Source organism: Ipomoea triloba, chromosome 11 (genome assembly GCF_003576645.1).
Source record: "Ipomoea triloba cultivar NCNSP0323 chromosome 11, ASM357664v1".
Lineage (NCBI taxonomy): Eukaryota > Viridiplantae > Streptophyta > Magnoliopsida > Solanales > Convolvulaceae > Ipomoea > Ipomoea triloba.
The window spans coordinates 511,980-526,441 of record NC_044926.1 but is presented as its reverse complement, the minus strand read 5'-3'; the positions used below and the strand labels follow the sequence as shown (position 1 = coordinate 526,441).

The 14,462-nt window shown below is 36.5% G+C and overlaps 3 protein-coding genes across 3 annotated transcripts; all 3 read right to left on the bottom strand.

The window, feature by feature from the left end:
- Positions 1 to 1,007: 1,007 nt before the first annotated feature.
- Positions 1,008 to 1,728, bottom strand: LOC115997218 (putative lipid-binding protein At4g00165). Its single transcript, XM_031236728.1, has one exon. The coding sequence runs from the start codon at positions 1,629 to 1,631 to the stop codon at positions 1,275 to 1,277; it is 357 nt and encodes a 118-aa protein (XP_031092588.1). The 5' UTR covers positions 1,632 to 1,728; the 3' UTR covers positions 1,008 to 1,274.
- A 3,897-nt stretch (positions 1,729 to 5,625) lies between these two features.
- On the bottom strand, positions 5,626 to 6,859 carry LOC115996888. Its single transcript, XM_031236326.1, has 5 exons — positions 6,751 to 6,859; positions 6,459 to 6,638; positions 6,305 to 6,379; positions 6,060 to 6,200; positions 5,626 to 5,967 (listed from the first exon to the last, which is right to left on the bottom strand). Exons 1-5 carry the CDS (start codon positions 6,751 to 6,753, stop codon positions 5,626 to 5,628), a joined length of 741 nt encoding a protein of 246 aa, XP_031092186.1. The 5' UTR covers positions 6,754 to 6,859.
- A 3,660-nt stretch (positions 6,860 to 10,519) lies between these two features.
- Positions 10,520 to 13,588, bottom strand: LOC115996365 (axial regulator YABBY 1). Its single transcript, XM_031235569.1, has 7 exons — positions 13,332 to 13,588; positions 12,941 to 13,096; positions 12,589 to 12,703; positions 11,415 to 11,463; positions 11,200 to 11,275; positions 10,936 to 11,010; positions 10,520 to 10,780 (listed from the first exon to the last, which is right to left on the bottom strand). Exons 1-7 carry the CDS (start codon positions 13,449 to 13,451, stop codon positions 10,712 to 10,714), a joined length of 660 nt encoding a protein of 219 aa, XP_031091429.1. The 5' UTR covers positions 13,452 to 13,588; the 3' UTR covers positions 10,520 to 10,711.
- Between the last annotated feature and the right edge of the window lie 874 nt (positions 13,589 to 14,462).

The window sequence follows — 14,462 nt, the reverse complement described above, 5'->3', positions numbered from 1 at the left end:
CAATATTATTTATTTATGTGTATTGTAAAATATAAAAAGAAAAATTTTGCAACACCAAAACTCCAAAAGCTAGTAAAATAATGAGATAAAAATTTAGTTAATTTTTGTGTTCCATTTATTTAATTGCCTAGACAATATTAAAAGGTTGGCTTATAGGGTAGGTGGGAAGTGGCAAAAGGGAGACATGCTCTCATGCAGTGGTCTGGCATCAATAGTTTAGCAAAACCATGACTTAATTGGTTTAAGGATTAGTTTATGCTTCCCCATGTGATATGATTGATAACAATGTCATCCCTTTGGGCTTCCCAATTTATCATTTATGCAGTTGATGAGCTACGTACTTAAGTAGGAGATAGATTTTTTAACTTGAAATAGGATACGATGTGAATTAAATTCTTTATGTGCATAAAAAGGTGAGGACCTGATTGAAAAACTATTCGTGTAACTTGTGATTTATTACTTTTAGAATTTTTAGAGATGAAATTCTACGGACTACCTTAATATGTCTGGTGTAAGTTGAGAAATTTATATATATATATATATATATATATATATATATATATATATATATATATATATATATAAAACAATGTCAACTCAAAAATTGTACAAGAGAAATAAATTTAATCGTTGAAAGAAATTGAATTTGTTACGTACTAATAAAAAATTATGTTTTACTCATGCAATCAATAAATAATTTTTACTCAGCTCACTATATATATAATGAAGAAAGGTGACATGCATGTATGTTCTTTCCTCTCCTCTCAAGGAACCCTACTTATGAATTAAGCAAATACTAGACACAAGAAACCCCACTTGTGTCTTGTGATGGTAAGTAACAACAAATTAAAGATCATGAAAAGTCAAATGGATGATTCCATCGTGAGTTTAAAGGAGCCTACAAAATCAATGGAGTTATATTAAGGGATATTATGCAGAATATATATATATAGATAGCTAGTATTTTTAAATTGGGTGAATTTGACAAAATTTATATATTTAAAAACTTCACTAAAATTACTTTTGTCCAATTTTTTATTTCAACACAAAATTTCCTCTCCACCTTGAATTCTGCACAAGGTCCCTAAAAATTCACAATACCACAAATTTGCATTAAAAAAAAAGCTAATAACAATAACACACATTTCTCCAATCTCAAACCTCTTTCACAACAACTTAAACATCAAACTCAAACCAATTAATACATGGGAATAACCAATTGAAGCAAATTAAAGAATTGAAAAGGATCGGAGTGGCATATATATATGCATGCATTAACATACAAACCCATCGGGCACCTTCTTGCCACAAGAATTAAGCACCAAACTTATAGCCACCGGAATCTCCATCTTCAACGCACCCAAAACCTCCGCTTTAATGGCGGTGCATAGACACACCGCCGCTTCAAGCTCCGCCACTCCTTTCAACACAGTGCAGCACTCGCCGCTGCTCGGCGGCGCTCCGACCACCTCGTGAACCAGCCCCAACCAGTCGCCGCAAACCCCAAACTTCAGCGTGTCTTTCGGGCACTTGGCCGGCGCCGGAGGGCATGGAACAACATCGGAATGGGATAATGATATGCAAGTCAAAAGGAGAAAGCTTAGCACAATCAATGGCTTAGAGCCAACCATTTTCAATTCCTAGCAAATTAAAAGAGATAAGATCTTTTATTAATTATATTCACTTGTCATCATTTATAGATAGTTTGAGAGAGTCCATGCATACAAACAAAATCTATAATTTACACACTACCTAACATTAAATCCAACTATACTATATATGTATATCTTAATGTTACATTTCTAACCACTCATATGCACAAGATGGATAACTCTTTTTCATTCCTAGCTAGTTTAGCAAATGTGTGGTTTATATACATGTCAGCATTTTTTCTTTTCTATTTTAGGCCCAGCTACGAGTAGGGCGGTAAAAATGGGTCGAGGCCCGCGGGTTAGCCCGCCCTCGCCCAGCAGTGGGGCGGGTTAGGTTTTTTTTTTTTAAGTAGTCCGCGGGCCGGCCCGCCAACCTGCACAGGGCGGGCTAGGGTTGAGTGTTCCCTAGCCCGCGGGTTGGGCCAGCCCGCCCGCCCGCTATGACAGTACTAGGTACGAGTAGTTGTCTAATCCTAGCTTGAACTCGAGACCTTGATATTATATTCACATCCATGAGTCTATCAAGTTCTTTTTGCTTATCTTACTACACTTTGTAGGTGTTAGCAAATCAAAACTTATGAACGTATTATGGATTGATTGACCAGTTGAGGTGTGTTTTGGACATTAAATATAATATTTTATTTATAAAAGAAATAGTTTCCAATCTCCATCATATCCTCAATGGAGTGTTTGGTCAAATTAATTAAAATAAAATATTTGAGTGTTTGAATCTTGGAGGAGGGGCCAAGCTAAGGTAAAGTAGTAAAAGGACTCCATAGACTTGTCAAACAAGAAATCTCCAATTAGCCCAGCCTATATATATTCTATTTACTCCAATAATCCATATTGCCATACAAAGTCAACCAAATTCTGAATTGAAGGAGATCAGAAGAAGATGGGTCTTATAGGAACAGCTTTTGCATTCATGGTGGGGGTGTCTGCTGGGATGTACATAACGCAGAACTATAATGTTCCAAACCTCAAAAACCAATCTTTTTGTGTTCTTCACAGGGCCAAGATGACGGAACAGACTTATCGCAAGCAGAAGATCAACACACAGGATAATGATGATGATCAAGTGGTTAAACACTCATAGATTCATCCATCATCTCCAGTTCCTCAGTGGATCGAGGGTATTATTGTTGTTTGTAGGTTGTAATGTTGTTTTACTATTTTAATTTGTTCGTGATTATATGTTTTATATATATCTATTATCATGCTGCAGATTATTTGAGCCTTGTTCATGCTTCACCAGTTGACCTGATATAAATAAGTGCTTTAATGAATAAGTGAATAACCTAGCTATATTATGAGGGCAAATTTTTGATATAGTCAAATAATGTACCTTCAGTACAAAAATAATGTACCCTAAAATAATGTACCTACAGTATAAAAATAATGTACCTTCAGTACAAAAATAATGTACTTTTTATTTTTGGTCCACGCAGCTGTGTGGACCATGGTCCATGCAATAATGATTCTATTATGAGGTATTAAATTTTTGGATTATATTATGTCACTTTCAAAGCTCAATAATTATTTTAGACTCAAGTCCATAGAATAATTTGCCTTCACGACTTGGGTCGGCCCGGGCCAGTGGCCAGTATGCCACTGGGCCGATTAATTATTTTTTGATTGGATTGGTCGAATCCAATTAAAGTTTGGAATGGGCATGGTCTGATCCGAAAATAAAATTAAAGCTCAATCGAGCTCATAGCCCTAAAAAATATTAAAAATTATAAATGGACTAATTTAAATTAAATTATGTATACCATTTGATAAATTAGTTTTACAAGTTCACATATTTATTTTCAACAATTTTACTTAAGAATTATTACAAGAAAATAAAGAAATTAATAATGTAATACCATTAATAAGAATAAGTTTACAAATTGCAACTATTACCTACTAAGTAAGCTTAATTTTTTCAATATATATATATATATAAAAGTTTGGCCCTATTCATAGTATGAAATGGGCTAGCCCTATCCTGCCTAACTTTACATAGGATTGACATCATTAAAATTTTCACAGATTAAACAAAACATCATCAAAATTTATTAAACATTATTCCTATCGATTTTTGAGTGACTACTAACGACAATTTTTAAGTGTTGGCATTAATATGCATTTGGTGAGAATCGCGTGCAATTGTGTTGCACATAGCATTAACATCATCAAAATTTATTAAACACTATTCCTAATAAAATTTGAGTGACGACTAACGACAAGTTTCAAGTGTTGGCATTAATATGCGTTTGGTGAAAATGACGTGGAATCGTGTTGTATTGTTTTGCATTTTCGTTGAAAAGAAAAAGGTGATGAGGGAATCTCGAGGTATTAGTGGGGCTCAATTGTAACAACAACATTTATAAGCATTGACGTTAATATGCGTTAAATGAGATTGACACGCAAACATGACGAATCTTCATGTGCTCTCATTAACTAAAAGAGCAATCAATGAATAATCTCGAGTATTTATATGCCTAACTTTACATAGCATTAACAACATCAAAATTTTCGCACAAAAAAACAAAACATCATCAAAATTTATTAAACATTATTCCTAACAATTTTTGAGTGGCGACTAACGATAATTTTCAAGGGTTGGCATTAATATGCATTTGGTGAGAATGGCGTGCAACTGTGTTGTACATAGCATCAACATCATCGAACTTTATTAAACACTATTCCTAATAAATTTTGAGTAACGCTTAACGCCAAGAAAAATTTCGTTGTGTGGGGCTCAATCGTAACAAGAAACGCCTAACGCCAAACGCCTAATAAATTTCGTTGACGAGAAAAAAGTGATAAGGGAATCTCGATGTATTAGTGGGGCTCAATCGTAACAATAGCATTTATAAGCGTTGAGCGTTAAATGCTTTAACTGAGATTGACTTGCAGACATGACGAATCGTCATGTGCTCTCATTAACTAAAAGGACGATTTAGCATTTATAAGCGTTGAGCGTTAAATGCTTTAACTGAGATTGACGTGCAGACATGACGAATCGTCATGTGCTCTCATTAACTAAAAGGGCGATCAATAATGAATAATCTTGAGTATTAGTGGGATTCAATAGCAATAACAACATTACAAGCATGGGCACCGAGAATGATATGTAAGTATGTATGGACTGTCATAAACTCTCACTGACAAGAAAAGACGGTCAAGTTAAAGAATCTTGAAGTATTAATGAATCACAATAGTAATAAGAACGAAATTTACAAATAAGTGAGAATAATACCCAAACATACTATGTTATACTTGCTCAGCAGCTAGAAACCAATAGTGCAAATTCAAACAATTACATTCTAAAACCAATTTCCTCATAGTTCCCTATTGTGAGCCTCATCAATTCCAACTCCTTTAGACATGCAATCTACCAAAGATGAAAAAGGAAATTACCAACATTTCCAAGAGAGATTTGAAAGCATTGCCCTTTAGCACGAAAAAAGAAAATCAAAACAACAAAAGAAACAGCACACAAACCATACATGCATCTTTCATCTTCCATTTCACGACCAAACACACCAACCAACAACCACCCTCTTCAATATACTAGAATACATAGTTGCTTTTTGCCACCATGAGATAAAACAAAACTTAATTGCATTTCAACTAACATATCTCTCTATATTTGATACTACTCAGGTAGGTTATAGCTTCACTATAGATAGCGTTAAAATTAAATATGATATGACGAGTGACTAACATCTCAGTCGAGAAGACAGAAACTAACGGATAATATAAAAGTCGGAGAAAAGAAATGAATATAAAACTAGAAAAAGGATGTCATCATAGTTTGATATATTTGGTGTTTTGTTGATACCAAAAAGACAGACAAACAGACCACTATTTCTATCATATCATTGTCAATTCCTTGTATATATAGTCACAAAATTCTCCCCTTAAAACCTTAAACCTTAAACCTTAAATGCACATCTATTGCACATGATGTCTCCGGTCAAAACTACTGAAGTGGAGACCGATGGGGGCGGTTCTTCCTCCGGTTCATCACGGCCGCCGCCGGCAGAACTTTCGAAAACGCCGGCTGGGAGGCAGACCGGACCGGCGGCGCTGACAGAGTGCTCCGCTTCTTCTTCACGGTTTCTGTGGTGGCAGTGCTAGCAAGTATCCGGCACTCGCCGCCGGAAACGCTGGAAGCGGAGCCGGCGCTGATGGAAACCGTGGGTTCGAGGACGGTCTCCGGCGTCAACAGGTCGTCTCCGAGCCCCGGCTCCGGCAACACCAGAGAGTCCCGGTTGCATATGTGATCGGACAATTTCACCCCTGTTTTCATCATGTGTTGAAGCTGGAGAAACTCAAAAAAATACCCAAAACTAATCAGGCAATTTCACAAACAGAAGCTAATTAATCAATGCAAAAAAATAGTAAAGATTTGACCTTGCAGGAAATGGAGCAGAAGAGGAAGGATTCTTGAACGGCTCTGTCACAGATAATGCAAAGCTTAGCAGAGCCTCTGCAAGGCCTTGTGATCGGTCTTTGATTCAGAAACACAACTTTCTCACTGTTACTAATATAAGACTGCAAAAAATCACACCAAAAACAAAGCCTAAACACAACACAACAAAAATCTCATGCCTCAAACGTTGTTGAAAATTGAAATCAAGAAACGAATGTATACATACTTGAACAGAAACACAGTCCATCAATTTCTCAGCATCCTTCAACCTCAAAACATCATGGTAGATATACCTTCTTACCTATCACACAACACACAACAAATTCTTAATCTATAATCAATCAAAAAGACAAAAAACTGATATCTTTATATATATAAACCTGCAAGAGGCGATGAGAGCGGTGAGGGGTCAAGCAATGAGGGCAAATGGCAACGCAACAGTCCAAGCAAAAAATATTCTTTTCGTTCTTTCTGGCATCTTCGTGTGCAATGCAAGCGCTGAAGAATTTCTCTGTAAGCAGAGCTGCAAGCCACCCAGGGAGAAGATGTGAATTGTCCAACTGCAAACCAAATTAACAAAGAAAAATTAAAGAAACAATTCAGTCACGTTTGTTTTCTTGAAATGAAAGTATAGAAAGAGAGAGAGAGAGAGGGGGGAGAAGACATAGCTACCATCTCTTTTGCCTCTGAATTGAACAGGAGAATATGTTGGAAGAGAGGGATAAAAGAAGAGGTTTGAATGGGGAGAGGTCGGCGGCTGTGTTGCAGAACAGAGAGAGAGAGAGAGAGACTGCAATTACTGTCACTACCAAAGCTGGGATTGGAGGAGGGAAGAAGCTGCTGCCTGCCATTTATTGCTTTCAGGTTTGCAATTTTTGTGCTTTGTGACTAAATGATCAAGAAATTGATAAAATGGAATGTTAATTGGTTGGATCAATCACTTTAAAATCTTATTTTAGCATTAAAGTGTACAAGTGAAATCTGAAGACTGACTCGACAATTTGTGATTTATCTCTTCCAGTGCCTCTTAAACAATTGGTTTTAAAAATTTAAGGTTAATTTTGGATAAATTTAAAACCTAATGTATGAAAAAATTTAAGAGGAATTGATGAAAATGTGTACACGTGCATCAGTGCATGTAATTAGGGTCTGGAGTAGTGGTAGCACTACATATTTGTACCTTTTTTATTTTTGGTTGTTTGGTAGAATATTTTGGCTTCTAGTGAACGTTTTTCCTCTTATCTGCAAAATTGAGCATCTTTATTTCTTGATTATTTTCAAAGGGGTTTAATTTATAGATATTCAAGATTACATTCATTGGGTAGGTATATGTGATGGATGAATACGCACAAGGATTATTCGTGAGGTCACTGGGTCAGTCCGTCAAAAATTACCGATTAGGGAGGCCGTTATAACCACCAACCCGATAGAACTAAGCCACGTGTAACCAATCATATTGTTCGCATTAACATGACAAGTGAAGATGTTCTCGGATCACCTTTGGAACCACCCCGACGGAGCTGTCACCCGGCCAGCCTACCGGAGCGGCGACTGATAGCTTGCAAGAATAACGACTTTAATTTGTCGCCTCGGACAGTCAACCTACACATAGTTGCAGGACGACCGTCTGACCAAGCCAACAAGAGTACACCACGTCAAACTACTTGCAACGGAGCATTAAGTGCTTAGAGCCTTAAATTGCCATGTCAATTGCACGTGCCAGCTAGGCGCCCAGCAAGTGCTCGAAAGGCGCACTTGAGACTTTATTTTTGTTTTTCTCTTTCTTCTAGCATTAAAAGAGGGCCCACAAAAAAAACTTGTTTTGCAAAAGTGAAAAACTTAATAAAAACTCCTTCCTACACTAATTAAAAACTCATGCATAGATTTTTTATTTACAAAAATTAAATAATATCCACATATTTGGATGCTCTTAGACCAACCTGTTTAGTATAAATAGGAAGTTCTTCCCCTCACTTTATCATATTCACTATTTCTTAATACTACTAGTCAAGATTATCTCATTGTAAATAAAAATAGGTCCGAAAGAGGCATATTAGGGTGAAGCAGAGGTCTTTTTAGCAGAGGTAGTGGCATAACCAGCTCATATTACTCTTTTTAGCTTTCTGTAGCTACCAGTCCTCATACAATGTGGCAGACATTCAGAGGCACCTCTTTGGAACCATGCACTCCCTAACTTTATTTCCATTGTATTTTCAATTGACTGCCTCATTCTTTTTTATGTGCATGGTTGTCGGTTTTATTAAAGAAACTTTTTCATATTTATCATACTAATTTAATTTAATGTCAATAACAATAATTTTGAGGTTCAAACTTTATTAGGAGCAATGTAAATGCAATTATAATGTTGTAGTCTTCTTTGTATGGTTATTATTCTCTTTGATTTTCATAAAAGTCCATAACCATTACTCGAATGTACATATTGTGTTGCCCCTACTCAAATATGCGCACTGGGCTAGGTGAAGCATGCTTTATAGTTGATCTACTCAAACTAAGAAGACCAGATATTAAATTTTAAAAATCACAAAAAATATTTAAATTTATTATTTAAAAAAAAAAGACTAGACAACTTATGCATTGGTCTGGGCCTGATGTACAACAACAACAAGCCCAGACCCCTACAGCCTAACCCTAGGCCTTCTAGAGAAGTTTAGCCCACACTCCACATGAGTTAGAGGCTTGTTGAAAATAATTTTAAAATAATGAAATGCACATTGTCATAGATAGTATAAATTTTTAGTTTTTTTTTTTTTTTGAAAGCATAAATTTTTAGTTTAAATGTAGGATAATATCAAATAGTAAGAATATTGACTATTATAAATAGAAAGAGAATGTTGTATTTTGTAGTAACATTATTTATAAAATGCAATTGTCTTGTGAATGATTTGTGAGTTATTATACCGAAGTAAAATTTATTCAGTACATAGATATTTAAATAGTGATGGTGAATTTTTCTCGTGATTCGAAAAATAAAGGGTGTTGACTTATCAATTATGGGAAATTTTTACCATGCATGGTATGTTACCATGTTAACGGGATGCTAAATCGCTTTGTCATTTTGGACTATTGCACACAGCGCAGCACATACAAAGTGACAGATATGTACCCACTAGGCTTGTCTCCATCACTCTTAATGAAATTTGGTGTCTTTCTAAACCCTCAAATATAATATTTAATATTTTTTTTTCTCTAATATATCTAGTTTTAACCCAATCCCACTAAGGTTTTGGGTTGTTTCTAAATAAATCTAAAATATCATTTAAATATAATTTGATAAGTAATTAACAAAAAAAAATGAATGATGAACCAATATATCTTTTTATGTCTAGTGGAATTGAATTGAACCAAACATAGTTCTAACTCTTCCATCACTTTTGAAGAATAGATCCTACATTTTCTTAAATGCCTTCAAGAGTGATGTCAATTGCTCTAAAAGAAACGATTCTCGTATTTAAATGTCACAAGTTTGATTCTTGCAAACAGCTCTATATGTTTATGAGTAAAAGTAATCTCACAATGGTAATCCTAAGTTTAATTTTTACAAATAATTTTATACGTTCCTGAGTAAGAATAGTCTCACCGTGGTAAGAACAAATGTGTTAGTTGTACCCTAAAAACAAAACAAAAGGAGAGGGGGGTGGGACTCTGCCCTGACAGCAATGGGCCTTCTAAAGATCCAAGAAAACTTCAAATCTATAGCCCACCATTTGTTGACATAAAACATACAAAACTGAGAACTGAAGCACAAATTAATGGGTGGGGATGCAGAGTTTGAAAACCCAGGCCAGGCCAGGGTGGTGGGATCATCCACTGAACCATAATAGCTAGCATGGTGACAATTTGGGACCTAGGAAACATACAGCCTGCATCCACACAGATGCAACCTTACTACCTCCAAAATCCACACCAGGCCACCTCAAACTAACCAATCTCGCCAGCACTTTACCCTTTAATTGAACCAATCAGATGTGAAATCGAGATTAGTCTGAGTATGATACGGGCTTAAAAGTGCCTCCTACAGTTACTCTCGAAAAAACCTAACCGGACTTTTTGTATTTCTGTCTCTCGAAAAAACCTAACCTACAGTTAGTCCTTTAAAAGTGCCTCCTATAGTTAGTCTTTTTGTCTCCGATCAATAAACCCTAAAAACCGAGATTAGACACTTTGTGGTCTGACAAAAAAAACTAACCGAACTTTTTTTTTTTTTTTTTTTTCGTTTACTCTCGAAACCCCACAGACGCAATCCGATGATATATTTATTTACTTTTTTTTTTTGCTTGTTGCATGCATTTACAGTAACATATGAGACATAAACGGCATACATCTTAAGTTAACAATTGTGATTTGAGATGGGGTTTTGAGTGTGCAGATCAGACGACCATGCACCTTAACAGTAGAATGAAGAAGAAGAAGAAGAAGAATGTAGGTAGTAGCTTAGTAGTCTTCACTCTTGGATGATGAAAGACATGATAAAAAGGAACATTAGAGTACGTACGTTGGGACACTAAGTAATAAACATAGAAGAGAAAACATAGGAGAATTACATTACAGTACACCATAACATAAGATGATGACTAGCTAGCTCGATCCATCATTCATTATTCTTAGATGATAATTAATAGGGAGATACACCCAAATTTGGTTGTGCCAGAAACCCATCTTTCATCAGACCATCCTCTCCTTCCTACATCACCAAAACCATTAATTAAAGCCCTTAAATTTCGTGAAGATTTAAAGTTTTTAAAAAAAGGTGGGGTTTTTAGGGTTATAGAATGAAGAGAAAAGAAGGGGGAGGGGGGGTTGCTTTTAGGGTTTATTGATCAGAGACAGAAAGACTACCTGTTGGCATGCATTGGGTTTCTTCACGGGTTGATCAGGCATAAGTCCGAAATGAATGTGAGGGAAGTGGGCCCACTGCAATACAACAACACAACACAACAAATTCACTACACAAATCGAAGAACATTATATTACATACAACAACTTAATCTTAAAAACAAACCAAACCCTAGCTACCCAAACCCTATTCCAATTCCATTCAATCACAATTAATGTTTTATATATGTATATATAATATAAAGATAAAATTCTCTTGGATCTTACATTCTTTGCAGCTGCACTGAAGGCCTCCCTGTGGCTAATATCAGGGTTTCCAGCTTTGATACGCTGGATCTCATCCCTGCAAACACCGTTTTGAAACGTCATTTCACTCTTTTTTCTTTTTTTAAGGTTTTGATTCATCATAACACATAATGTTTTTTTTTTTTTCTGGGTTAATAATAATATTGGTTAATTAAAAAGAGGTAATTAATGCTTACTTGATGAAGCGGTTGTAAGCAGATGGCACTCTCTGTCTCTTCTCCGGGGCTGCAATGAAGGACAGACATGCAGACAAACAAAACAGACATTTAAAAAAAATCACAGCTTCGCTGACTTTCTTTAGATTTCTGCCTTTTATTTCCCTTCCAGCTAACCCCACCATCATATCCCCACAGACATTAACAAAATTCTCTCATCATCATCATCATTATGCAATGATCATCATTCAATCTAAAGATCCATGGATACATCTATTTGTCTTGGATTCTCTTCATCATAAAGCTACCTATAAGCTCCCCCACCATCATCTTGATTCCCGGGGGGTTCAATCATTCTTTTTCTTTCACTTAATCTTATAACCAACCACCACTCTCATTCTAACCAACAGTAAAATTAAAGTTCCCCACTCCCCAAACTGAAAGAAACCCATCATCACTTTACTATCTTTCCACCCCCCCTTTTTACTCCCCCTTCCAAATCCAACAAAATAGTGTAAAAATTACTTTTTTAAAAAAATTAAAAAAAAAAATTAGGGCTAGCTCACCCTTCACAGCTTCGAACAGTTGATAAACGAACTGCTAATATATAATAACCTAACAGCTTTAATTTTAACAACTTCGAACAGTTGATAAACGAACTGCTAATGGAACTGTAGGGGGCGCCCGACAAGGGGGGAGTTAATGGAATCTGGGAATAGATAAGAGCAGGGAAAAGACTGTAGATGAACAATGCAGTGAAGCTATTTTAGCTGCGGTTGAAGGGAAGGCTTTTGGAGAGGTGTGAGTATATGTAGGAAAACATGGAGAACAAAGGCCGGCAAGAGATAAAGGCTAGACATTAAATTTCCCTGGGCTTGCAGAAAATAGATGGCTAGGCGTTTAGTAAATGCTCTAAAAAGCAACTGTTCAAACCCATCCAGATTTCTTCAATGGCTAACACACTACTGTTACCCAGAAAGCCCAGTTTTTGAACTCATTCTTTCATATCACTCACTCTGGGAGCAATGCAAACCACATAAGTCATAAACCTAACAAATTGAAAGCCCTTAGCTTTAACAATTTTTAACAAACCCAACAAGGTAATAACTCCTTTCATTAAAACCCAGAAATGTGTTGTTGGTTCTTGGGAACAAATTAAAAACAAGAATGGATTATATTAAACTAACGTACGTACGTCTATTAGCGACAGGAGGCTTAGGAAGCTCATCAACTCCTCGGATTGGCATGAGAGACTCATTGGGGTTTGGCTGATTCATCAACAGACTTGGGGGAGTGTTGCGAATTTCATCCTGCATATCACAACAAAACCAAAATCATCAAATTAAAAATATGAATGTTGGAAATCAATTAACCCTAGAGAGCTAGCAGAAATGAGGAGCAGTGTATATTAGTTCAGTTAGTTTAGTTTTATTTGTGTGGTTAGGCTTCAATTCGTGTGACTTTGTTTGAATTAGTCTTTATATTATTAGTTTAGAAGCAGGCTATTTAAGCTCTCTTCTTTCCTCACTTACTATATACATACATACCAGGAGATTTTGAGGGGAGAAGAAAGAATGGGGAAGGTGAAGCTGGTTTGGGGCGGTGGGGAGGAGGAGGCCGCGCATGTTGACGGAGAGAAGATTGGTGCAATGGCCGCATCGAACCGTCACAGTCTTGAATAAGCTGGAGCAAGGAACACTCACCTAACCAAACCAGCAATTAAATTAAACATATAATATAATATAAATAATCTAAGGGTACAGCCCAAATATTCCGGCAAAGCTAAGAAAGCACACATCTTTGGCAATAATCAACAGAATCAAGAAAAGGGTATTGGAAGGATGAGTGCAAATCTGCAGGCAGATCAGAGAGCTGCAGAAACACTTATAATTATAACACTATATATCGAACTGGAGGGTGAAATGGAAGATAATATACCGCGAGGACAGTGTCACAAAAGTTGCAATGGACGTAACAGAGCTGCTCGCCAGAGGGGGAGAGGTGGTGGGGGTGGTTGTGGTGGTGGTCCGGAGCAAAAGCAGTAGATGAAGAAGACATGTTTTTTGGTTGGAGATGATGATAATATGGATGCCCAAAGCTCAGCTCTCTCGTCGATTGTTTTCTTGATTTGATGATTTGATTGATTGATAGAGTGACTGATCGAGGGACGACGGTAATCTCTGCTGCCTGGAATGGACAGACTATATAGCTACCACTTGGATCCAACTCTTCCTCTTACTAATTTCATTTTCTCCTTTTTACTTTTTACTTTTTATTTTATTTTTAGAGAATGGTGGAGTGTGGAGACAAGTACAAAAAGGGATAAGTATGCTTGATCAATTCATAGACAGAATAATTAACTTGTTTTGTGCTCCAGTAATTCTCTCATATGGGAAGTCATGAGATTGAGCGAGTTGATCTAACAGGTAGTGAAAGTATATACATGAACAGGTACTACCACAATGTAATATGGTCTCTTCCATGTGAGAGGTCATGGGTTCGAGCCCTAGGTAGGGATGTAGTGTTCAGTGTAAGACGATAAATAGAGGTCCATTTTACTATCATGTATGAATCTTTGAATTGTACCAAGTATATATATAAAGGGTTAGTGCAATTTCTTGATTAATTGTACTTAACAAGCTAAGAGCATTGTACATACATGCATATCTTAGTTATACATTTGGTGGTGGATCATACATTGTATTTATTTTTTTGGATCAACTGAAGGGGCTACCCTTAGCCAACAAAGTAAAGATATATACCCTCCTCAACCTAAGAACACCAATAACAATCCTAGTTGCACAAAGGATGGAGGACAATCAAGCATTTGACACTCCCGACACAATGGATGGAGAAACGTGTTTTCAAGTCGATCAGTAACTTAACTACTCTGTATTTAATTGAGTGTATAGTAAATAGCAAAACAACTATGGATTTAATAAGTTTGTTTTTGTTTGCAAAGGGTATTGGTGATTGATGATCACATATATGGGGACCGTAGGGGGGGGTGGGGGTAGGGGGTGGGGGTAGGGGGTAGGGGGTGGGGGGGGCAGAGGCGGCAGGGGGGGG